The 27,319-nt window shown below is 43.8% G+C and overlaps 1 protein-coding gene across 6 annotated transcripts in view; it reads right to left on the reverse strand.

Moving 5' to 3' along the window:
* Positions 1–2,703: 2,703 nt before the first annotated feature.
* LOC124015078 (pre-B-cell leukemia transcription factor 1-like) overlaps positions 2,704–27,319 on the reverse strand; it is a 57,243-nt gene continuing 32,627 nt past the window's right edge. For 2 of the 6 annotated variants that reach the window (XM_046330003.1, XM_046330006.1), the window contains 7 exons: positions 12,257–12,504; positions 11,840–12,030; positions 11,564–11,699; positions 11,098–11,254; positions 9,461–9,591; positions 6,631–6,717; positions 2,704–6,426 (listed from right to left, as the gene is read on the reverse strand). In XM_046330003.1, the coding sequence (XP_046185959.1) occupies positions 6,334–6,426; positions 6,631–6,717; positions 9,461–9,591; positions 11,098–11,254; positions 11,564–11,699; positions 11,840–12,030; positions 12,257–12,504 (1,043 nt within the window). In that variant the 3' untranslated portion in view covers positions 2,704–6,333. Of the gene's footprint in view, positions 6,427–6,630; positions 6,718–9,460; positions 9,592–11,097; positions 11,255–11,563; positions 11,700–11,839; positions 12,031–12,256; positions 12,505–24,772; positions 27,124–27,319 lie in introns of all 6 variants that reach the window. The other 4 variants (XM_046330007.1, XM_046330009.1, XM_046330008.1 and 1 more) reach the window with 3 other exon arrangements.

Here is a 27,319-nt window from a genome sequence, read left to right on the forward strand (position 1 = left end):
TCAAGTGCAGCACTGTCAAAGTAACTACACTTGATCTGAGCCAAAAGGCCGAGAAGCGACCATCAACCCAATGACCACTCTCAACAGCACTTCATCTATCTGGGATTTTTGGGTGTGGCCAGATGGAAACCACTTGAGAACAAGGCCCATAACAGCACGCCAGGAGTTTGAAAAAAAGGCGCGTGAATTACTGAGATAATAAGGTAAAAGGTGGTTTGGTCTGAGACAAATTGAACTCATTGGCCTGAATGCAAAGCGCATCACCTGTCTAACACCATCCCTACCGTGAAGCATGTTGGTGGCAGCATCATGCGATAGGGATGCATTGCAGCAGTAGGGACTGGAAGACTGGTAAGGCTGGAGGGTACAATGGAGCCAAATACAGGAAACTGCTTGATGAGAACCTGCTTCAGAGTGCAAACTACCTTAGACTGGGTTGAAGATTCACATTCCAACAGGACTATGACCCCAAACATACAGCCAAAGCAACACTGGAATTGCTTCAGAACAAGAATGTGAAAGTCCTTTTAAAAAACTTTAACTAGGCAAGTCAGTTAAGAACAAAGTCTTATTTACAATGACGGCCTAGGAACAGTGAGTTAACTCTGTGTAGTAAAAAGGGTCCAGGCTAATTGGCAAAATAGGTATAGTGACCCAAGAAATTGAGCTAACAGTTTGAAATGCTCTAGACAGCTAGCAGGCCGCATCTAGCAGATGGGCATTTAGGGGAGGTCGCGATGGAGGAGCCTGTTGAAAAACCTCTCCGGGCAGATTACGTCGGTAGTCTAGTCGTGATATAACAGCGGTGCTCCATATCGGCAGTAAAAGGAGTTCAGGCCATTTGGTAAAATAGGTATTGTAGCCCAAGGAGTGGCTGATGGACCTCTTCAGCTAGCCGGGAGATGGGCCTAGCAGGCTAATTGGTACTTGCTGCAGGACAGAGACGTTAGCCAGGAGTGGCCACTCGGATAGCAGCTAGCTAGCTGGTTACTGGCCTAACGCTCCAACCAATAGGCTACCTGCCGCCTTTAGTGGCCCCAACTTTAGTGGCCTCCAGAGTGGCGCAGTGGTCTAAGGCATTACATCGCAGTGCCACCAGAGATTCTGGGTTCGAGCCCAGGTTCTGTCGCAGCCGGCCGCCACGGGGAGGTCCATGGGGCGACGCACAATTGCCCCACCGTCGTCCGGGTTAGGCCATCACGGATATCCTTCTCTCATCACGCACTAGCGACTCCTGTGGAGGGCCAGGCACAATGCACGCTGACCAGGTTGCCAGGTTTACGGCGTTTCCTCCGACACAATGGTGTGGCTGGCTTCCGGGTTTGATGTGCGTTGTGTCAAGAAGCTTGGGAAATGACTGACAACACAGCTCTTAGCTTCCTCAGTAGATGCCTACTGGACAACTTTTGTTTGTATTGCTTTTAATCTTTTTAATTAATTTATCAAATTACACACCATTGAAGAGAAGTGGGACAACATTCCACAAGCCACAATCAACAGCCCGATCAAATCTTATGTGAAGGAGATGTCGCACTGCATAAGACAAATGGTGATCACACCAGATACTGACTGGTTTTCTGTGACCAACAGATGCATATCTGTATTTCCTGTCATATGAAATCCATAGATTTAGGGCCTAATTAATGTATTTTGACTTTCGTTATATGAACTGTCACTCAGTAAAAATCTTTGAAATTGTTGCATGTTGCGTCCATAATTTTGTTCAAGGAAGAATGAGAGAAAATCCCCAATCCAGATGTGCGAAGCTGATAGATACAGTGCCTTGAAAGTATTCGCCCCCCTTGAACTTTGCGACCTTTTGCCACATTTCAGGCTTCAAACAAAAAGATATAAAACTGTATTTTTTGAAGAATCAACAACAAGTGGGACACAATCATGAAGTGGGACGACATTTATTGGATATTTCAAACTTTTTTAACAAATCAAAAACGGAAAAATTGGGTGTGCAAAATTATTCAGCCCCCTTAAGCGCCACCTTTTGCTGCGATTACAGCTGTAAGTCGCTTGGGGTATGTCTCTATCAGTTTTGCACATCGAGAGACTGAAATTTTTTCCCATTCCTCCTTGCAAAACAGCTCGAGCTCAGTGAGGTTGGATGGAGAGCATTTGTGAACTAGCGTGGGGATATTGGGAAGCCTGGAATTTAAACTGAATATCACTGTGAAACATTTACTTCAAAGGAAACTATAGTTGAAACTGTGATATTCGATTACGCATGCATATATTCGGAGTACGGCTGGTCCCGTGAATCGAACCCCTAATTATCCTGGCATTGCAAGTGCCTTTACCAACTTAGCTAGAGGACCACTTATCAGGTTTCAAATCAAGTCCTCCTGCAGGTGTTTACAGGCTATTGTAAACTGGGTGGTTCAAGCCCTGAATGCTGACAGCCGTAGTATATCAGACTATACCACAGGTATGACAAAACCATTTATTTTTACTGCTCTAATTACGTTGGTAACCAGTTTATAATAGCAATACGGCACCTCGGGGGTTTGTGATGTGGCCAATGTACCACAGCTAAGTGCTGTGTCCAGGATTAATTATACTTTGTGCTTAATTTGAGTGTTGAATACACACATTGCCAGAATACTGTGATTAGGTAAAATACCATTAAATGGTGTCATTATTTTATTTGTAAATAAATTGTGTAGTGATAAATAAAACTCAACCAACCCCAAATAATGAAAAGCACAAATATTTTATTAGTTTTTTTCTTCTAATAAGGAGCACTACAACTTGTCATTCTTAATACTCGTTCTAGAACAATTCTAAAGTTGAGGTATAAAAAGGAGTTCATACAGACTCACTGTTCTTGAAACAGTGGGGTTTTATATACAAGAGAAACTGAGAGACAGAGGTAGAGAGAGACAAGGTGGTATTTAAAATACAGTGGGACAAAGAAGAGGAAGAAATATACAAAGATAGTAATAAAACAAAAAATGACATTACATTAAACCTTTTATCGTTTGATTTGGTGCTGTGGAATTCTATGGCCGCAGGTAGAATCAAAGAACTAGAATGGTAGAATATTCTGTGGTAGAATCCTACAGTAGGTTGACTCAGTATTGGCTCAACCTGTGTAGCTCTATTTTTGCATTGAACTGTACTGTTGCTACAAAATACTGGGAGAACTCAAATTCACCAATGATAGGTAACCATATCAATGGGGTCAATCCTGACTAAACGGCTGAAATTAAATGGATGAGGGAAATCGAGGGATTTCTAAAATGTGTGTGAAGGACGTTTTCCCCTCAGCTGTTGAGGTAAGGGCTGATTTAAATGCATTCAAGATGGCCAACAATGGCTCTAGCATTAATTCAGGAGTAATTGCTAAAATGCGGTTTCACAAATTCTCAAGTTCCAATTGGAATTTACACAGCACCAAACTACATTACCCATAACCCCAACACTGCAACCTCAACTAACAAATATCCCAAATTAAAATATGCAAATAATCACTACTCCAACCTCAGGAGAACGTTAATGACCAAACAACCAGGCAATTCACCCAAAAAGAAAAGCAAAAATAAAGCATTGGGTTTATAAAGAGAAAAACAAACATTCCACAATCTGTACAGTGACATCCATTTACGACTGGTAGAAAAAGACAGGAAGAGGGAGCTAATTTGGTGTAGTAGTGGCAGCATTATTTGTAAGTTATAATAAGCCATATGAAATGTTTATAATATAACAGTAAACAAGGACACTAATTTGGGTAATACAATATAAGAGCTCTCTGTAACGATGTCTGTATTTAACAAAACCCCGATTTACATTTAAAATGTCCGTATATCTGTTTAATATATAGAGTTTGTCCTTTCTTTATCAAAATGCCCGGTACTCTTAACAGGTGATGTATGATTGTAAAAAGAAAATGTAAAAAAGCTGATTTTAAACTACAAAGGAAATTAAAATCAGAGACTCTGATTTGACTCTAAAGACTACCTTGTTTATCATAAAACCAGTGCTGCCTTTTTGGTAAAAGTTATGAAGAACAGTAAAGCCCTTGCTGATTGGCCAAATCATAGGGCTAACCAATAGGACCCATTTTTACCAGCGGATTCTGAGATGGAGTCAAGGGAGAAAACATGCCTTCCCATGGAAGGCAACAATATTCTGGCTCTCTGCGGCAACGATGCTCTGTCTCCACGGCACCAATACAATCAATTCTTTAGCACTGGTGTGACGGACATAAACCCCCCCCCCCCCCCCCCATATTACCCCAAACTCAAATGCCATGAGGCCTGACAAAACCATTAAAAAAAGTACAAATACAATTCCCTCTACCAAAACGGGAGACTTTTTATTCACCAACTTTATGGTGTGAAATATAATCATCATAATTACATTATTGATAACTGGTATTTTTGGTACGATGCAAAGTTCTAGTGTGGCCTGTGAGCTAAACAGATTTATGAGTAGATGCTACTTTTCAAGCCCTGTCTGGACTGGGGACTTCCACCAGAGTCCTGTTCAGTAGGGCACAACGTAGCAAAACTGTTTGTGACCCAAAAAAACGTATCCCTATTGGTTAAGTTCAGGCAGTAGCATCTCCCCATATCACTCGGATTTAAAAAGGTTTTCGCCCTACTGAACAATACCCTGCTAGTGGTGAGGCCACAGTTGTTAAATACACCAAAGAAGAACTGATAAAAGAAAAATGTGAAGGCTGAATCTACACTAGATGTACTCCATAACCTCTTTGTGACTTCACGCACTTCAGTGCATTTCGCACACCCCAGGAATGTTCTGATCCAGAGACCGTTTGGTGGAGTATAAACCCAGGGTCCCATTCATTAGTGTACACCGTACGCTAAATATTTTGCACCGTAGCAAAAATGTATAGCAACGGCAAACGAAAACAAGCATTTCTTGTTGGACAAATTCAGGTAAGTCGCTCCCCGTTTCAGACAGTTTCGTTCCTAATGAATTACAGTCCAGTCTTACCCCATAAGGCTGGGCCGTATTTATTAAGCCATCCCGACTGAGACATCTGAGAACTCTGTACATACAGCATAACGCATCTACTCCTTTTTGGTCTGTGTCTTTGAGAAAACAAAAGTGAAGGAGCCAAATAACTTGAATATTTAAATGAGAGCCTATCACTGAACACGTAAAAAAGCCTACATGCATTGGAAGACTGTCACAAATATTTTCATGTCACACCCCCTCCCAATGACATAGCTATCTCTGCCCCAAAACATATTTCATTCCATCCATTTCACCGTCCCAACACCACATTTAGGTTCTATCAACAAAATGTGTTTATTTGGTGGCTGGTGCATATCTTTGTGAAACAATGTTAGGCGAAAAAAAAAGGACTACAATCTACTAAAAGTAGTTGACAGACAGAGGAAAATAACATCTACAAAGAGTCTATAGCTTTTGCTGATTAAGCGAAGGGGGACGCAATAGAAACGACCTCTGGAGGACTAAAGAGGATCGTTCATTTCGTCACTGCCTTCATCTTCAGTCCTGTCCTCAAGCCTACTGTATGCTCAACTCCCCAGAACTACTGTCACCGGGTAGAAGCACCTGGAAAAAGGTGCAAAAGTTTGTGCTTGACAGATCTGTGTCCATGTTCCATATGAGGGGTTGTAAAAGGTGGGTGGTGTGTGCATATCTGACCTATAAAGCACTCACTTAAAAATCTTCCCCCCAAACTGAAAGCATCAGCATACTAAAAGATGGAAGGTGTCTGTGTTACTAGTTTGTTCTCAGAGGAATAGAAGGAGGGTGACAATTATCAGGTTTGGGGAATGAGAGAGGACGTCACTTTGGTACAAGCAAGGTGAGCAGAGCTCGTCTTGTGATCCCTTTCGCCACAGCGCCTGGCGTTAGTGTGTGTGTGTGTGACCACAATCACATGCATCAACACCAGAACCTCACAGGGGACAGGTAATGGACAGGCTGTGAACACTGGAGTTGACATGAACATATACACAGGTAATGTACGGTCATCAGTGATCATCACCTGCCCTACACAGCCTGGTTGGTTGGGTTAGTAGTTCCCCAAAGGTCCTGGAGGCGGCGAGGGGTTATGATGTCATGATCAGGCGCCAGTCAGTCTCCTCCCCTAAAATTCATTATGAAGACAAAGGAGCCTCCAGAATTTCTGTAGGATGGAAGGAAGGTAAATGTCTTCTGTTCACTTGTCCATCTTAACGGTCCACAGAAGTGTGTGTACAGCGCCTGGCATGAGTTGCCCAGTCCGGACCGAGTGAAGGGGGGGGGGTAAATGGGTAGTGGTCAGAGCAGACCCCAAAAGAAAGCTGTCTCTGGGGTGGAAGAAAGGGGGTGGGAAATGTCTCAGTTGGATGTGTCAGAGTGAACGCTGCCAGGGGGGCCTGGTGGAGAGGTGACGGAGGGGGTTTGGTTGTTGTCCTGCCAGCTGTTGCTAGGCTAGAAGTAAAGAACCAGGATAGAAAAACAAAGACAGTTTTGTTTCACTTGTTAATACAGGTGTGTTGTGACCCTAGTAAAATCCACTTGTAAAACACTGCAAATGGCATTTGCCTGGACTACAAATACTTGGTTGATAGGCATGCATTTCTTTTTAAATAAAAGGGATACAAAAACAAAGACAATTAGGAAGATTTGACTCACGTCGAGGCGGCGTGGGATGTAGAGTGAGCCAGTGGTCAACTCCTCATAGCCTGCCGTCAGGTGTGTAGCACGGTGCAGGGTATCCACCTGGAGGGAGACAAGACAGGCGCCATCAGGCGAGATGCATGCACACACACACACTTTCCTTGTTTTACTATCCTTGGGGGGAATTTTAGGTCCCCACAAGCATAGAAGAACACCCCCACACACACGACATGGGTTCAAAAATAATTTGTTTCCTTTCAAATACTTTGTGCATGTTTGGAAGATAACATTTGAACCCAGGTCCCACGCACACAAACGTACTTGCGGATCAATCAGGGGATAGTATCACACAAACACAGGTGGTCATGAAAGGAACTTTAAAGCTTCCACAAACCTGTGCTGTATCTGTCAACGCAAAAGCAGCATGGCTCTTGGTTCGGACTTCTGGTTCCCTACTAGCTAACCTCTAATCACTTGTCTGTACAACCCTCACTTTGGGTTCATATCTGCCTCTCTGCCGTCACAAAACGCTGCCTACCGTCCGGTTAGCCAGGGAGAATCTCAAAATTGCATTTGTCCTCTCTCCTCGCCTCCTTATCAAAACCTCTCTCTGGGATGAGAAAGCCAGCAGTCTCTCCCCTCTGACATTCTCCTCCAATGGGTTTTGAGAAGGATGCGAGGGGAGCGGCGGACACGACGACTCAAGGAAAGGATTTTCTCTCAGCCTCTGACAGTCAGGCTGTTTACAGCAGAAATCTGTGGATCCTCTTCAACAACAACAGTGCACTTCCACAGGTTTACAAACAGAACAGTGACGAGGTGGAGGGCAACAACAACAACGGCAGAGTAATGGGGGAGTAGAGGGGGCCTTAGGCTTCCGTGGTGACAGATGGGCTGCATGCGTCAAACGGCACCATCTCTCTCAAAAGTAGTGCACTACATAGGGAATAGGGTGCCATTTGGAGAAGCAAATGTGGACATAGAGCGATGAAATAGATGGATAAATAACTGGGGGAGAATGGTAAGGTAGGCACACCAAAGGCTTAACTGAAACTCAGCTCTCCCGCTATCTCTCTCTGAATGACCTTCTTGATTCAAATCAGTCAGGTTTCAAGACTAGTCATTCAACTGAGACTGCTCTTCTCTGTATTACGGAGGCGCTCCGCACTGCTAAAGCTAACTCTCTCTCCTCTGCTCTCATCCTTCTAGACCCATCGGCTGCCTTCGATACTGTGAACCCTCTGATCCTCCTCTCCACCCTCTCCGAGTTGGGCATCTCCGGCACGGCCCACGCTTGGATTGCGTCCTACCTGACAGGTCGCTCCTACCAGGTGGCGTGGCGAGAATCTGTCTCCTCACCACGCGCTCTCACCACTGGTGTCCCCCAGGGCTCTGTTCTAGGCCCTCTCCTATTCTCGCTATACACCAAGTCACTTGGCTCTGTCATAACCTCACATGGTCTCTCCTATCATTGCTATGCAGACGACACAATTAATCTTCTCCTTTCCCCCTTCTGATGACCAGGTGGCGAATCGCATCTCTGCATGTCTGGCAGACATATCAGTGTGGATGACGGATCACCACCTCAAGCTGAACCTCGGCAAGACGGAGCTGCTCTTCCTCCCGGGGAAGGACTGCCCGTTCCATGATCTCGCCATCACGGTTGACAACTCCATTGTGTCCTCCTCCCAGAGCGCTAAGAACCTTGGCGTGATCCTGGACAACACCCTGTCGTTCTCAACTAACATCAAGGCGGTGGCCCGTTCCTGTAGGTTCATGCTCTACAACATTCGCAGAGTACGACCCTGTCTCACACAGGAAGCGGCGCAGGTCCTAATCCAGGCACTTGTCATCTCCCGTCTGGATTACTGCAACTCGCTGTTGGCTGGGCTCCCTGCCTGTGCCATTAAACCCCTACAACTCATCCAGAACGCCGCAGCCCGTCTGGTGTTCAACCTTCCCAAGTTCTCTCACGTCACCCTGCTCCTCCGCTCTCTCCACTGGCTTCCAGTTGAAGCTCGCATCCGCTACAAGACCATGGTGCTTGCCTACGGAGCTGTGAGGGGAACGGCACCTCAGTACCTCCAGGCTCTGATCAGGCCCTACACCCAAACAAGGGCACTGCGTTCATCCATCTCTGGCCTGCTCGCCTCCCTACCACTGAGGAAGTACAGTTCCCGCTCAGCCCAGTCAAAACTGTTCGCTGCTCTGGCCCCCCAATGGTGGAACAAACTCCCTCACGACGCCAGGACAGCGGAGTCAATCACCACCTTCCGGAGACACCTGAAACCCCACCTCTTTAAGGAATACCTAGGATAGGATAAGTAATCCTTCTCACCCCCCCTTTAAGATTTAGATGCACTATTGTAAAGTGACTGTTCCACTGGATGTCATAAGGTGAATGCACCAATTTGTAAGTCACTCTGGATAAGAGCGTCTGCTAAATGACTTAAATGTAATGTAAATGTAATGGGTCAAAATGCACCACGAGGTTTGTTTCTCTACTAAGTGGACCAGGGACAGGAGGTCTTGGGTTGGGTGTTAAAGAATCAGGGGTGATGCTAGGGCAGGGGTGAGGAGAGGGAGGTTGGGGTCATCATAGCTAGTTTGAAACCTCCCCAAAATGCCCTGTTTTTTTTTCTTCTTCCATAAATCTTGTTTGAACAAATTCCAGGATTGCCTTCACAATTCACTCCTGATTCCAGAAATCCTCCAACCATGATTTCACGAAAACCAGGACATTTTGGGAACATTACAGGAATTGTGCAACCCTATAGGGACTTGGTTGGAGGGGGTTGTGGTTGGGGCATTGAGGCAGGCTTTCCTAGAGGTCCTCTGTGCCTACCTGGGGCTGCAGAGAGGGGGCGATGTTGAGGACGGCCTCCCCAGCCCCGTTGAGGTTCGAGGGGTGCAGGCCAAGGTAGGCAGCAGCTGCAGCGTCGCCTGCATGAGACAAGCTGTATGACCCCGACGACCCTGCAGGCAACACACACTGTGTCAGCCAATCAGGAATCTCAGTGTGGTTCTGTCAGCCAAATCAGGCACCATAGTGTGCCAGTGGTCAGAGATCACAGTTCAACCAGGAAGTTAAAGGACACTGGCTTTTGAAAAGCCATACCCGTGCTCACAAACTGTTTGCTAGTGTTGAAAACATGAGGATTGTGGACCACAGTCAGAGTATTTAGAATGGGTTGAGCAGTGAATTAGTCCCTCGTGACACAGCCTTCTGGGTGCCAAGATGATCCAATACATGTACAGATGGATCCTCAATTCCCAACTTCTTCACATTGCTGTGAATTAAGTATGAGACGAGCGCAGGAGAATATAAAAATGGCCAAACTATAGGCCAACTGCAACTTTCTTGTTTGAAACGGACCAAAATCAAGACAACACAAATATGTCTTATTAGATGAAAAAACGCAGGTCTACATTTTAGTTACACTGTAACAAGTGAGCATCATAAAGTGGAAGTCAGACATTTTCAGTTGGCAAGTCTTGAGTCCTAACACTCGACAGTCCACCAGCGAGCTGTAATCTTACTGCGGTAGAGGCAGACCATAGAAATAGAATCCAGATAATAGATTCTATTTCCATGAGGCAGGCATACAGCACGGCTCACAATGACTGAGTGGTACATCACCTACCTGCTCCTGTCTGCTTCCTGAGAAAATAGGGGTAGCTGGTACATAAGGGTGCGTGTGTGTGCTTGCATGTGTGTATACTGTACACTAGTGTGTGTGTCTGTATACTGTACACTCGTGTGTGTGTGTGTGTGTGTGTATACTGTACACTAATGTAAAGGTGTGCTGGCCGCTACATAAAGACAGTTTAAAGTAGTAGTAGGCTAAATAAATAATGTTAAAATGATGACATCGAAAGAGGAAGTGGTGAAATTGAACAGAGACCATTCAGAAAAGAAAAAAAAACACATTGGTTAGTGATTGGAATTTGATGTATGATCAGATGGGGAATGACGGTCATTTCCTACTATGAGTTATTGCTTAGGGCAATAGCGCAGCATCTTTGATGCTGCTGAGTCAAGATACTTTTAACCCTGAAAATGACCACTTTCTACAACAATAAAGCAACTTTTAACAAGGAAATTATCAATCTGGCTCAAAGTAAGATAGTGTAAATCTATCCTCTATAGAAAACCTGTGAGCGCAATAACGTCACAGCAACGCATCAGACACCAAACAAGCAGAAGAACAGTAGAAAAGTCTGATGGAGAGCCAGACAGAGGCATACAGCCAGACAGAGAGCGAGCCAGACAGAGAGAGTTCTCGTTCCATGCATGTGGTTCTACACTTCTGCCAGTGTGCATGAACTACACTGTGTGGTCTACACTTCTGCCAGTGTGTATGAACTACACTGTGTGTGTGTAATAGCATGAACATCAGCTGATTGGTGTGAGGAGGCAGGGTGATTGAGATATGGATGGAGGGGTGGGGGTCAGGGGTGGTTGGAAGGGGCACACGGTACCTGAGTTGGGCGTCGCCGGAGAGTTAGCCTGGCTAGCCTGTGCCGACACGCTGGCAGCATCCACCGCTGTTTTAACTGCGTAGAGGTTCGCTTCCTCCTGGAACTTACCAATGTTCTTCTTGTACCGTATTCTCTTGTTGCCGAACCAATTAGATACCTGAGGGGGAGACGGATAGACCAGTGTATTAGTCAGTGTTTCCCTTAGATTTCTTTCCAGGGTTGTATTCATCAGTGCACACCGTAGCAAAAGGTTTCCCAACGGAAAACGAAAACAAGCGTTCTTACTGGAAAATGTCAGGTAGTCTATCTCCGTTTCAGTACATTTTCAGTCACCTGACACTTTCAATTGAAACCAAATAATTTTAGGCAGGGGAACCGGCCCCCCACCTATACATTAGAAGGGGAAAAGCTGGTTTCAGTACTGATAAGTCCACTGACAGCAGAAGCGTGTTGTGCGGTATGGTACCTGTGAGACCGTGATGGCACACTTCTTGGCCAGCTCTTCTTTGGCCTCCTCACTGGGGTAGGGATTAGACAGGTGGGAGTAGAAGTACTCGTTCAGCACCTCTGTAGCCTGCTTGTTGAAGTTACGCCTCTTACGCCTGACAGAGACATCGATACGATACGACACGACACACACACACAGTCAGTCAGACAATATTCATAATCTCGGAACAATTTTAAAACACGCTGCAGATTACAAATTAAATTACTGCAAAACTCTTGAAAAGCACACACGGACCTGGCATCGAGGAATCTGGAGCGTAGAATCATGACGGCCTCGCAGGTGCTCTGTTTGAGCTGCATCTGGATGGAGCTGAACTTGCGGTGGATGATGGCCACCATGCGCTCGATCTCCTTGGGAGAGATGGGCCGCGTGCGACTCTGCTCCCTCAGCAGGTTCATCACGTGGTTGGTGAACTCACTGCACGCCTGGGGTGTAGGGCGGAGGAAGAGAAGGAGAGGAGGAGGAGAGGAGGAGAAGGAGGGAGAGATGGGACTTTCAAAACAAATTTGAAACTTAAATTCAGTTATACAAAATAATAAAAATTCTCAGGAACACATTAATCTTTGAAGGAGAGAGAAATGTGTGTGCTGTTCCTATTTCTCCAGCTTAGATTGGGAAATCTGTGTAAATGAGTCTCTCCCTCTCTCCTACCTGTTCATATTTCTCCAGCTCAGAGTGGTAGATCTGTCTGATCTGTGCCAGCTTGGCTCTGTAGTCTGAGTGTTCGATGCCACCGTCGGCACCGGGTGACCCTCCTGCGGCTGCTGCGGCCGCAGCTGCTGCAGCCGAGCCCCCGCCCTTCTCCGGGCCAGACACGCCCTCGGCCAGCAGCATGTTGTCCAGGCGCATGATCTGGGGGTCTGGGGGGTCCTCATCCTGAATGCCTCGGATACTCAGCACTTGAGGCGGAAAAAAAGAATAAATTCAATATATCAAATCAATCAGGCATTAAGGACAAAAAGGGAACACCCATGTCTCAACTGCAACGTCAGGCTCATTCAGATTCAACCCCCTTTTTTCCCTTTAAAAAAGAACTATATTTAACTTGGCAAGTCAGTTAAGAACTTAACAAATTCTTATTTTCAATGACGGCCTAGGAACGGTGGGTTAACTGCCTGTTCAGGGGCAGAACAACAGATTTGTATCATATCAGCGCGGGGATTTGAACTTGCAGCCTTCCGGTTACTAGTCCAACACTCTAACCACTAAGCTACCCTGCCACCCCTTATCCTACCCTAGACACTTAAAGTAGATCTGAGGAAGTTGGATAGGTATAGGCAATATGGTAGTAAAACTGTCAGTAAAAGCTGTCAAAACAACCCTGCCAATTCTCTCGTCACTTAGCTATTGGTCACAAATGGCACCCTAAAAGTAGTGCACTATAAAAGGGATAGGGTTCTAAATTAGCAGTACCCTATTCTAACACCAGGTGGCAGTGTGGCGCCTCAGTGGCAGGCTGCCAGTACAGAGCAGAGGGAGGCAGGCAGGCAGCAGCAATGTGAGACATGGGCGGAGTAATGGGAGTGCATGCGCTGTCACTACAAGCTCGGCTGGCCATAAGTACAGCTTTCAGCCCGCTCCGCTATTCCACTGTATTAAACCCAGGACCTCTGTCAGCCCCCAGCCATGCACTCATCTCTCTCTCTCTCTCTTACAGATAGACACACACACGTACACACTGCTCTAAATGCACACAGACTCCTATACACAAACTTGACTCACAGTCTTTGTTTTAACACCATCATGCTATAACTGTACATTGCCCTTTCAAGCAACTATGGTCAATGTGCAAACGAACCAGGCAAGCATCTTGGCTTGGCTCAGTAGAGTGAAGGGGGTATAAGGGGCTCCTGTACTAAAAGCCAAGACCAGTAGCTCTCGGAGCCTGTTCTGTCCAACTTACTGTTCTGCTGCTAACAGTACAGGAATATATTCTGAACAAAAACATGTAAAAGTGTTTCATGAGCTGAAATATTCAGTTCTGTTCTATTCAGTTCTGCTCTCTTCAGTTCTGTTCTATTTAGTTCTGCTCTATTCAGTTCTGTACTTGTCAGTTATGCTCTATTCAGTTCTGCTCTATTTATTCTCTTCTATTCAGTGTACTGTTATGTACTATACTGTACTGTTATGTACTATACTGTACTGTTATGTACTATACTGTACTGTTGTGTACTATACTGTACTGTTGTGTACTATACTGTTATATACTGTTGTGTACTATACTGTACTGTTGTGTACTGTACGGTTATATACTGTTGTGTACTGTACTATACTGTTATACTGTTATGTACTATGCTGTACTGTTATATACTGTTATGTACTATACTGTACTGTACGGTTATATACTGTTATGTACTATACTGTACTGTTGTGTACTATACTGTACTGTTATCTACTATACTGTTGTGTACTGTACTGTTATATACTATTATGTACTGTACTGTTATGTACTATACTGTTGTGTACTGTACTATTATGTACTGTACTGTTATGTACTATACTGTTATACTATTATGTACTGTACTGTTATATACTATACTGTTATGTACTGTACTGTTATGTACTATACTGTACTGTTATGTACTGTACTGTTATACTATTATGTACTGTACTGTTATATACTATACTGTACTGTTATGTACTATACTGTTGTGTACTATACTGTTATGTACTATACTGTACTGTTATATACTATTATGTACTGTACTGTTATGTACTGTTATGTACTATACTGTTGTGTACTATACTGTACTGTTATATACTATTATGTACTGTACTGTTATGTACTATACTGTACTGTTATGTACTATACATAAGGTGAATGCACCAATTTGTAAGTCGCTCTGGATAAGAGCGTCTGCTAAATGACTTAAATGTAAATAATTGAGAAATAAGCTTTTTGTGCATATGGAACATTTCTGGATCTTTTGTGTGCACAAATGTCTTTACATTCCCGTTTGTGAGCATTCCTCCTTTGTCAAGATAATCCATCCACCTGACAGGTGTGGCATATCAAGAAGTTGATTAAAGAGCATGGTAATTACACAGGTGCAATTACCATTAAAAATGTGCGGCCACTAAAAATGTGCGGTTGTGTCACAGAACACAGATGTCTCAAGTCGAGGGAGCGTGCAATTGGCATGTTGACTGCAGGAATGTCCACCAGAGCTGCTGACAGAAAATGTCATGTTCATTTCTCTACTATAAGCCGCAGCCGTTGTTTAAGAAAATTTGGCAGTACGCCCAACTGGCCTCACAACTGCAGAACACGTGAAACAACGCCAGCCCAGGATCTCCACATGAGTCTTCTTCACCCGCAGGATCATCTGAGACCAGCCACCCGGACACCCTCTGCCCTCCCAGGCCCATCCATGGCTGCGCCCCTGTCCATTCATGTGAAATCCATAGATTACGGCCTAATTTATTTTATTTATTTAACCAGGCAAGTCAGTTAAGAACATATTCTTATTTTCAATGACGGCCTGGGAACAGTGGGTTAACTGCCTGTTCAGGGGCAGAACGACAGATTTGTATCTTGTCAGCTCGGGGGTTTGAACTCGCAACCTTCCGGTTACTAGTCCAACGCTCTAACCACTAGGCTACGCTGCCGCCCCAGCATAGTGAATTCATTTCAATTGCCTGATTTCCTTATATGAACTGTAAATCCGTGAAATGATTGCATATCACTTTTATATTTTTGTTCAGTATATAAACGTGTGTGTATGTCGACGGGGTTGGGTACAGCTGGAGACACATTTCCCAATGGATTAATAAAGTATTTTTGTTAAAGCCATTACTAGCAGCTGTAAATGCCTTGTTCTGTACAGCTTACAGTTCTGGAACAGAGGAAAAACAGGACAATTCTATTTCTACCAGCTTTGTTCTCTCTGGGTTACCACAGCCACGAGAGAGAGTTATGCTGAACAGTAAAATGCATCATCTGGGATATTTCCTGCAGTTCAATGTTAATGATATAGGCCTACCCATTGATTCTTGAAAAGTATACACAACCAAGTGGCAGGGTTGCTCTTGGACTACAACACAAACTCTGGATTGTGGCTTTAACATGTAGTTTCTGAACACTTGAGGTAAGGATGTTTGCACAATAAAGTCAGTATCCCATCTTTTAGTGTACTACTTTAAAGTGCATCCTAACAATTCTGCCCACTCCCTCCCCCATCAGTCTTCACATCCCCTAAACAATGCTCTCTCTTCTCTTAACTTCTATCCAACTTTCCCTCCTTTTCTAGAAACTTTTTTCCTCCCCTGCTGTTGCCCTCCTTTTTCTTGTTCCCTCTTGCCTGTTGTTTTCACCATCTAGATCCTCTTTCTCTCGGTTCTCTCCGAGACACATTCCTTCTCTCTGTTGCTCCCCCTCTCATGGCTCAGGAATGTAGCAGACCCAGCGGACTGAACGAATGACCCCGATTGGCCCATCCCTCTCCCTCCTTTTCTCTCCCTCTCAACTAACAAAGCTGTACTTTAGTACTTATAGGCTAGTTAGAGAGAAAGTGCTTTTAAGATGTGTATGCAAACTATGCAACTACTTCCTACGTTTTCTAAAGTTTGTGTGTGCTGGTCTGAGTAGATTGCTTTAATAGTGTTAGAGGATTAGCCTATCCTGCTATCCTGTGTGTGTTGTGCATCTGTGTTCTCCAGTAAGTTTGTAGCTTCCAGAGTGTGTGTGTGTGTGTGTGTGTGTGTAGAAGTCAGTGTGAGCTGTCCGGTCCCAGACACTGTTCCATACTAACCATTTCCCGATCCAGCAGAGGCAGCAGCCAGTGCAATACACTAGAGGCTCAGAATATTCATCAGACATCGGCTCGAAAAACTTGAAATAGTATTTGTTACCTACCAAATATTTTAGTTGCGCTTGATTGAGCTTGTGTAGACCAACAACGCCAATGGAATAGTCCCAAAGGTACAAACCCCACCCATCTAGCACTCCAGGCAAAACACACTTAATCAAATAAATGTGCTTTTGGTCAGGTAGTGTTATACATGGATGCAGTGGTCATAGGAGTAGCCAACTGACCTACAGCCCAAAGGGTCAATCATGCCTCTCCGGGTCTTTCCCCTCCATCCGGCCCCAACCTCTCTGCTGAGACACACCCTCCCACCCGGCATTATTATAGCCCCAGCTGTAGCCCCTAATGACCTCAAATTCCACTAATTACTACAATTATTAAGCTGTGATTTCTGACAATCACACACACAAAACTATTAGGGCCGACGCACTCAGTACTGAGCAGCCGTAATGTATTTTCCAATAAAGCAATAAGGAGCTGGTGTTTGCGACCACAATACAATTCTATAGTAAAAACCACACAATAACACCCTAGGGTTAGGCAGGTTATGTGGCATTGAGAGACTGGCAGGGAGAAGAGAAGAGGCACAAGGCGAGAAATAGAGGAGAGCTACAGCCATACTATGAAATATTCAGGCTCTCCAGCTGGGGTTTCCACTGCATACATAATCCCGAAGCTCATTTCTGCCTCACAGCCAAAATCGCTATGCTGTGTCGTAGACACACCTGGTTTCTGCACACAGGCTAGAACACAATTGTGCGTAGACGACCTAGTAGGTAGCGCAGGTAGGTAAGCTAGACACCCACTCTCTAGGCCCCTCAAACTCAACTCGGGAGTTCAAAGCCAGTTCCACTGCATTTTAAAAATCTTTTTATTTTATTTTTTTACATGGTTTTTATTGCTCCTCTCTATTCACGGAGTGATTTAGACCAGGGACACCAGGTGTGTAATTAATGATCAGGTAGAACAGAAAAGCAGCAGACTCCGGACCTCGATGGGTCAGAGTTGAGAAGCCCTGGCTCTCGGCCTACATGTGTGGCAGGGTGAGGTTGAAGGCCACCCTAACAGAGCAGCAGTGTCTTCAGTAAATTAGGGGGAAATGCATGTACCCCGAACACATTCAAAACCATGTAAAAAAATAAAATAAAAAGATTTAAAAAATGCATCCCTCAGCTCATGGCGCACACACATTTTTTACCCCACGTCTGTCTTCATTGCTCTGTCCTGCATCCCCTTTTCACTCTGACGACCCCCCCCCCCCCACACACAAACGCTCTTGTATCCCCCTTTCTCCTCTCTCCCGGCGCCTCCCTCTGTTGTCCATTTCAGTCGAGTTCTCTATGTGAGCTGCAATCCCTCATGCTGTCAGCCCCTACCTCTCCTCCTCCACTCCTCCATCCCCTCCCTGTAGACAGACAGGATTAGCATTTTAATTGCATCAGCTCCTTTGAGTATTCTCAGCCTTTCGCTGAGGGAGAAAACCAGGGAGAGTGGGAGAAGGGAAAAAGAAAAAAAGGTAAGGAGAAAGGGTAGCCTAGAAGGAGAACCAAGGAGAATTGGAAAAACAAGGGAGTCACAGGAGTAGACATAAAAGCAGAGAGGCAGAAAGAAATAAAGTGGCAAGAGGGAACAGCAGAATGATAAGAGTGGAAATGCTCTTACCACTATTCCATAACTGGCCATAAATAAATCCAGAGGAAAAGAATGGTTGAACAGAAAGAAAGTTAAAAGCTACATGTAACCTTTACACACAAAAAAAAAAACTACATACGAGTCGAGGCTTGACATTCAGGCGAATTCGCCGCCAGTACCAAGTGAAAGGATGTGGGGGGGGGGGGGTGAGAAGGATGTGCAGTAAACTTTGTGAAATAAATTCACTATGAGCAAACTTCCCAGTCTAAGACGAGGTAGAAAATATGATAAAAATATCACATATATATAAAACATTTGAAATATTTTCAACTCAGAATTCTATGGGTGTCATAGAACTATGAGTCTCGTCATTTGAAATGTTATGAAGAAAGCAACCTAGTGAGCGTTCTGTGGCATCAGGAAGGAAGGAGTGTAAAAGTGACTCTGGGCCCCGGGAGGAAATTGAAGACTGTTACTGAACCCACAGGTTGAATTAGGATCCCTATGCTACAGCAGGAGTCATCTGAGTGCTGTCTGCAGTAGTATTCCTACTCCAGGGGTATCCTCTTCCATTTTCCCTCCTCCTTCTAACACAAATAATAACATATCCCTGGTGTAACAGAGGTGGTGAAGCACGCTCAGATGACAACTAACCTTGCCTGAGACCTGAAGCAAGGCTTTAAGCTCAACATGCTAACAGTCTTGAAACCCAGTTGGTTACGTCCACTGGCAAACATGCTGTACAAAAGGTGAGGCTAGCGGTTCATAAGTAGGGAGGCTGAGGGCATCGTAACATCTTAATGTACACAGGGTGTAGATTTGGACTACATTCTCGGGCTCCCGAGTGGCGCAGCGGTCTAAGTGATGGAGGCATCAGTACAGACACCCTGGTTCGAATCTGTATCACAACCGGCCGTGATTGAGAGTCCCATAGGGCGGCGCACAATTGGCTCAGCGTCTTCTGGGTTTGGCCGGAGTAGGCAGTCATTGTATATAAGAATGTGTTCTTAACTGACTTGCCTAGTTAAATAAAACATTTAAAAATGATTCATTCCACCAAACATTTTAGTTTTGAGTGGTACTTTTTGGAGAGGGGCAGTAGTGTGGAAGGATGCGTCAGGTCCTGCTTTAAGCAGCGTCTGTGGTTGCATTGGTCCTCTTTACTGAAACCCTGTGGCACACAGCCAGGTACACACACACACAAAAAAAACGGTCAGTGTGCTTCCTTCCTGAGTGAGGGAGTGGTGAACAGTCAATGTCAACACAGTGTGATGAGGAGTGTGAATGGAAGATGTCCCACCCCGGGCAAACACACAACCCTTCATTAACTAGAGATGACAACTATGGAGACCAGAGCAAATCAGGGACAAAAGGCTTCAATCAGATCTAGGCCTATATGGCTCAACACACACCATGTTCTCGGGTGCTCAACACATTCTCCATAATAAGTATCCACTAGACAAGTGGATGGTAGAGGAGCAGCAGGTATGAGATGAAGAGAGGGGTGAGCGGCCGGAGGGTATTTAGGATTTTTTTTTTTTTAAACCTTAATTTAAAATGAAGGTTTAATAAAAATTTTAAAAAAAATTAAATTTAATTTTTTAAAACTTTTTTTTTTTTTACCTTAATTAACTAGGCAAGTGAGGAACAAATTCTTATTTACAATGACTGCCTACACAGGACGATGCTGGGCCAATTGTGCGCCGCCCTATGAGACTCCCAATCACGGCCGGTTGTGATACAGCCTGGAATCGAACCAGGGCCTGTCGTGACGCCTCTCACACTGAGATGCAGTGCCTTAGACTGCTGCGCCACTCGGGAGCCCTCAGAGTTTAGGCAAGAGGGTAGATGTATCCCTTAAAGTGGCCATTGTCCCTCTATCCAGCCTTAACTTCCCCAGTCTTCGCTCCCTCTCCTAGTGTTGTCATGAATTTTGACGATACCACACTCCCAAAAAAAAGCTTATTATCCAAAATCACAGAATGGCACTTGATAAAGACAGAAACGTGCTCTGTTCAATCGTTGAACATCATTTGTTCAATCTAATTACATTTTAAAAGTTGATGTCAAAATGTCAAACACAGCCAAGTATGTTCTCATGAATACATTATACAACTACTTTGAAGTTTTTACCAATCTAACTACATAAATGGTAACCATTTATTTGAATAGTAAATCTCTATTGATATACTGGGTAAATCAAGATGTAGGCTAGGAGACCTATTCACAATACAGGTGAATGCATTGAGTTATTGAGCTTCTTTTACCTGATTTCATGTAGCTGTAGATGAAAAATTGGTTTGCCTTCCATATGGGACGTATTTTATTTTACTTGATCAACAACATTTGCATAGAAGTAGCAATCTCTTCTTTTATAAAAGTTTGCGCTGTCTCTTTAAACCCAGTAATGATGTCATTCATGACAATGCACACGCCCACACAGTCAGTTGAGGTCGTGAAAAAGAGACATGAAAAAAAGAGACATGCACATGGAGAGACGATTAAGTGAATTAAAGTTTTTGGTGACAAATTATTGTATTTTAGCACAAAAAGTAAAAGGGTAGTGAATTGATGTTTAGCTTCAGCAGTAAGCTAGAAAGGAAAGTTAGCCTACAAAGCTGGAAGCTACCGGTATCTTCTTGCATTGGAATGTGTTCTAGCCAATATGGACAGTTTTGCAAACAGTAATTAACAGTTTCAACATTTCTACATGCTGTGTCGCATTATTCAAGTGTGTTAACTTCTGTGCAGCATGAGTGGGGAGCTAACATGATGCAGCCCAGACTCCAGCGAATGAGTAAGTGGAGCAGACAAGAAGCAGGAATGGTGCTCTCGAGCTATAAGGAGGCATCGGTTGCGCTGATAAGAGACTTGACACTCTCAATCAGTATACAACGTGAGAAACAAGTAGAAGTACCGAAAGTAACAAATTCTAGTACCGAACCGTTTTTCATGTTCTAATATCAAAAAGGTATGACGATTCAGTATACCGTACAACACGACATCTCTCCCTTTCCCGTCTGTCTCAATCCTTCCTTCTCCATCCCTCTCCCTCAAATAAAATGTTATATCACATGCGCCTAACACAACCTTACTGTGAAATTCTTACTTACAGGCCCTAACATTTTTTAAATTTTTATATATACAGTATACAATTTCACCCTGATGTCCCTACACAGCTCTCTAGTCTTGGCCATTGTGGAGAGGTTGGAGTCTGTTTGAGTGTGTGGACAGGTGTCTTTTATACAGGTAACGAGTTCAAACAGGTGCAGTTAATACAGGTAATGAGTGGAGAACAGGAGCTTCTTAAAGAAAAATTAACAGGAATTCTTACTGGTTGGTAGGTGATCAAATACTTATGTCATGCAATAAAATGCAAATGAATTACTTAATCATATAATGTGATTTTCTGGATTTTTGTTTTAGATGCTGTCTCTCAGTTGAAGTGTACCTATGATAAAAATTACAGACCTCTACATGCTTTGTAAGTAGGAAAACCTGCAGTGTATCAAATACTTGTTCTCCCCACTGTGTGTGTGTGTATGTGTGTATATATATATATATATATATATATATATATATATATATATAAAATAACAGTGTTGTTGGTTAAGTAAGTAAAATATTTTAATATATAAGTTACAATAAAACAAGGCTATATAAAAAGGAGTGCGGGGGGGGGGTACAGGTTAGTCGAGGTGATATGTACATGTAGGCACCTCATCTTCCCCCTCTTCTGTCTCATCAGCCCAGCTGCCTGCTTTCCCATACTCGTTAGTCGCCCCTGAAGGAGCTCCTAAAGACTTTGAAAAATGAACTCTCATTTGAGAGGTTGTTAATTTGCAGCGTTATGCAAATGAGGTGCCAATTAAGCAATAGATCAGAGGAGCAGCGGCCATTTATAACAAACCAGCGAGTACCATGACAGTCAGATGTTACCGGGGAGAGAGCTCTAATCAAACACAGTGATTATATTAAAATAGTATTATAGCACAGATCTATGGAACTGGTAAGTAGGTACTACAATGTACTTTAATTAGTTAAGCTACTCACAAACATAGCCTGCTTAAAAAAAATATTTATTTTACCTTTTTAACTAGGCAAGTCAGTTAAGAACAGATTCTTATTTTCAATGACGGCCTAGGAACAGTGGGTTAACTGCCTGTTCAGGGGCAGAACGACAGATTTGTACCTCGTCAGCTCGGGGAATTGAATTTGCAACCTTTTGGTTACTAGCCCAACGCTCTAGCCCACTACGCTACCCTAACAGCCTGTAGAGCAGGGTTTATTTGGCCCTCCAAGTGGTCTAAGCAAAAAATAATTAGATGAATTGTTGGACAGACTGTAAAACACCAGGAAATCAGCTCCAAGTGATTTTAATTGAGGAAATCTGTTCCAAAAGTACTCCCATGCATAAGAAAGAGACAATTGATTCTATACAACATGTTAACAATGTTTGAAATTGTGTTTAGTCCAATTATAACGTTTTGGACTTCTTGCAATGAATTTGCGGTCTACAAATAATTTGTAATTGTGTTCCGGCCTCCCGACCATCCGCCCGTGGCTGAATCTAGTTGATGATCCCTGCTGCAGACCAGAGTTTTGTTTATGTGTATTATTATATGAGTGTTGTGTTTACACCTTTGTGGGAGACTGCCAGATTAGAGTAGATTAACCAACAGGCTGTATCCAATGCCTAAATCCAAGGTGTCATCAATCTAAACTCCCTCGCCGGAGAACAATACAGCAGCTTCACAGATTAACCAGGAGAAGAAGTCCTTAATACTGCCAATAACCCACTATCTAATCCTGGGCAGTCTCACACACACATAATGAAGGTGCAAGCCACAACATATGCCAGTGTGTGGTCTATTAAAACAAGTTGCTATGTATGAGTTAGAGAGAATTCTATCAAAGTGAGTGAAGGCCTTTAATTTTTTTTTTTTTTTTTTTTACATCTCTGTTAAAAAGTAATGCACTCAGGCATGGGGTGGCATTTTGGACACAGTCATGGTGTGTGTGTGTAAAATATACAAAAACATACTCTCTGGGACTCCGGATTGGTGTGGGGGAGTCCTACAAGCGCTTATTCTGGACCCAGATCTGTTTGTGTATCATCTTGCCAGCTCTTATGGTAGTTGTCTGCAAGACAGCACCAACATATCTGGAACCAGGCTAGAAGGCTCCCTCCCATCAATTGTAATTAATCCTTCAATTAGTGGGGATTAGGGCACTGGGAGCGCTGACACTCCAACTGCCCGCCACTGCCACCATTCATGCAATCCAGGGGAGGCCACATTTACATGTCTTTAATTAAGAGGACTGACAGTGGCTGCCTTTACAACAAGCTTCCCACTGACCAGGAGAGAGGGAGAGGAGAAACAAGCTGAGGGGGTATTGGCTACCACTGGAACACAGGCATGGCTTCCAATGTAGGATAGATCATACAATGTCATCCCTTGCATCTATGAATTTGAGAGTAGGTAGGCCTACATTTCTCCAGCGGTATCACTCAGCTTTATAGCAAACCAAGTGACGAGGCTGGCTAGTTTCAAATTGAGGAAAGGGACTTTAAAGAATGAAACAGAATCTCACTGCCAATAGGTACTTTGTTTTTGCAAGAACAATAGCGGTATCTGCTGCATGCTGAACCAGTAGCGACGAACCTACCGATTCTACTTGCAGAAGCTTAATGCTCAGTAGTGGCCAACAAGTTAACTTTGGGCCAATCCAAGAGCACAACCCCCCCCCCCCCCTGAAAAAGTGGCCATTTTCTTCATACATCCACAGACGTGCTAGTCACACCTCACATGCAATTAGGCTATGGGACGGTAGCTAGCTAAGTGCACAGACTCAATGCACACAACACTAAAAACTTCCTCCAAACTAGCTAGTGTTAACATAATTAAATGACAATGGATTAGCTAGTTTCCGTGTAACAGCTGCCTGTGTTAGCTGCCGAGTTAGTGCAGTGTCCTTAGCTAGCTAGTTTTGTTGTGCTAGCTATGGAATATGCTAACTTTAGCTAGCTAGCTAAACATTTGGCTATGGGCTGGCACTGGCAGTATGGGATTATGGAGAGTGAATGTAACACCAACATTGCTCAGAGCCGGTCCTGACCTCTCTGGGGCCCTAAACAAAATTCTGCTATGGGGTCCTCCTACCTGACCCATGTAAACCATTTTCCATTGCCACAGTCACACCTGACACCCCAGTGCTCCCACTACAATCCTCCCTCCTTTAAAACAGTTTGCTCCATCTCTGTCTAAGAATAAGTAGACCTATGCAGAATAGAACTGAATATTTTCTATAGAATCTTAAGAAAATATTCACTTAACATTAACAAGAAATTGTAGAAGATATAAGATGTAAAAAAATATAACACTGAGCTTTGGTTCTGCTGCCTGGTAATTAGCCCAGTCCTCACAATATTATACAATTAGCTTTGGCTATACAATGTATATAGGGTATGGCTGCAGCTATACGTCTCAAAATAGTCATAAAACCCATACAGCTATGTGATTAACTTAGGTTCCCTCTACAGCCTAGGCATTTTCAGCATCAGCTGGCTTTATAAATACATTTGATAGACTGGTGCCCATGCTGATCAATCTGGAAGAAATGGAGAAAGTATGTCATAGTTAAACAGTCATTTACACAAACCACATTTCTGCCATACAATCTTAAAATGTTACGAAGTGTGTAAACATTTTCATTAAAATCTTACCATCAAAATATTCCTCTTCTGCACTCGAGGCAAAATCATCAATGTCATCATCATAGGACATGTTTCCCTACGATTTATACTCATGATGGCCAGACAACTCTGTGACACAACCTTCCTGTGACATGGAAGACCTCAGGTAGCTTTTGATGAGCTCACTGCCGATGCTGCTGTTACTGGTAGGATGACTGCAACTCTTAGGGCTATCCAAAAGGTTAGGATAGAATTCCTCCAGGTTTTTCCCCACAGAGAAAGGAAAGCAACACAAAAGGCCGTCATCTTATCTGAATCTTATGTGCCAGATCCATTCCACGAATGTCAGTCATCTCTGAATGCTAGAGTTTAACTTCCATGCAGAGAGCCTTTAAAGATTCACTGGACATCTGAGAGGCAGTGCTGAAGTTCAGCAGCACTCCATATTTGCTTGAGTGTTTCAAATATCTCATCCATGGATGTCACTACAATGAGTCGACTAAAATGTTGAAGTAGTTGACTTCAAGGTTTTTCAGTACATCAGTCACTGGTTCATCAGGAGCCTCATAGCTGAAATGTCCCTTGCTGTTTCTCAGTCTTGTCTCTTTCAGAACGGCCTCCACATTAACTTCTTCAAATACTTTTTGTTGTCTGGGCCGAGAATCCAGTTTCCCGGTATGTAGTGAGGGAGGCCTTTGCATTTGTGATGAAATTCTCTGCCATATCCAACTGCATTTAGAGGAGTCTGTTCACCTTGTTTGCCATTGTCAGTATCTCACACCTACTCTCACACCATCTTGTGTCACTCCATGTCTTCACAGTTATGTTCACATGTTTCTTAAACCCTCCATCTTTGTGCACCAGCTAAAAAGAAGGTGAAGAGCTTTTGCAAATGCCCCAAAAACCTGTATGTGCTCCATGTGAGACAAACACAGCTCTGGGATTTTTTTTGAGCAGTCTGGCTTGTACTCCTTGGTGCTTGCCCTTCATGTTGGCCCCATTATCATAAGCTTGCCCTCTGCAGTCTTCAAATGGAATCTTCAGCTTGTTCAGCTTATCTAAGATGACAGTGGACAGATTCAAGCCTGCTGTAACCTCAACATTCGCAAAGCCGAGGAAGTACGCCTTGATCTCTGGCTTTCCCTTTAAAGCCACGCTTCCCAGAATAATGGACATTTACTCCTGGTGACTTATGTCAGGTGTACAGTCCAAGATACATGGAGAAGTACTTTGAGTCTCGAGTCACTATTTGCTTCCAGAATCTTGTCATTCACAATCTGTATCAGCTCATTGTGTGTGCTCTTCCCAAGGTAATGAGCAGGTGTCTCAATCTTTCATTTTGCTGAGATGTTCCACAACGGGGTCAAATTTTGCCAGTAATTCAACCTCTTTTAGTAAGTTACCATTATCTGGTTGAAATAGTTTGTCTGATGAACCAGATTGCTAGATTTCTTTCAGCAAGAGACTGGGTGATTCTTATTAAAACGTGTAAGGATATCCCACCATCACTTTCTTTCAGCCTCAAATTGTAACTTGTATCTGGTCAAGAGTCTGTCCCCAACTTAAGCGCAGATCAATTGACCAGTCATTCATGCATTCCTTTATTATTTTGTAGTCTTCTGTAGATGACCTTATAACAAAAACACAGCATTGTTTTTGATTGGGTATGAAAGCCAGCTCCTGGTAATCTTTTCCCCATTTGACAGCGGTCTCTGTAATAAGCCTGAATGGGTACTGGGTCTCTTCTAGACTTGTCTTTAGGGTAAGAAAAATCCAGGCCTGGTTTAAAAATGGACCTCTGCGCACTAACTCAGTCCTTATAAAGTATGTTAAGACTGGGGGCCAATCTGCTGGGTAATTTGGTGGAGCAGAAACTATTATATTTGGGTCTGTGTTGGTACTTGCTGACGCTGCCAGTACTGGGTCTGTGTTGGTACTTGCTGACGCTGCCAGTACTGGGTCTGTGTTGGTACTTGCTGACGCTGCCAGTACTGAGTCTGTGTTGGTACTTGCTGACGCTGCCAGTACTGAGTCTGTGTTGGTACTTGCTGACGCTGCCAGTACTGAGTCTGTGTTGGTACTTGCTGACGCTGCCAGTACTGGGTCTGTGTTGGTACTTGCTGACGCTGCCAGTACTGGGTCTGTGTTGGTACTTGCTGACGCTGCCAGTACTGAGTCTGTGTTGGTACTGACGCTGCCAGTACTGGGTCTGTGTTGGTACTTGCTGACGCTGCCAGTACTGGGTCTGTGTTGGTACTTGCTGACGCTGCCAGTACTGGGTCTGTGTTGGTACTGGCTGAGGCTGGATGTGGATCAACTGAGTCTGTGCTTGTACTGGCTGATGATCCAACATCTCCTCTACTGAAACGTAAGCATAGCACCTGTAAATGATAGATAATACTATTAAAAATTTTATCAGCTGCATCAGGCCCATTTCAACCTGGATCCCACAGATTTCCTTTTATACATTTAAAAATATAAAATACTATTTATACTATGGCTTGGCTGAATACTTGGTTATGTATTGAGAGATGCCCAGCTAATCAACAATTCAATAAATAAATCAATAATAATATG

The sequence above is a fragment of the Oncorhynchus gorbuscha genome, linkage group LG26 (assembly GCF_021184085.1).
Source record: "Oncorhynchus gorbuscha isolate QuinsamMale2020 ecotype Even-year linkage group LG26, OgorEven_v1.0, whole genome shotgun sequence".
Taxonomy (NCBI): Eukaryota; Metazoa; Chordata; class Actinopteri; order Salmoniformes; family Salmonidae; genus Oncorhynchus; species Oncorhynchus gorbuscha.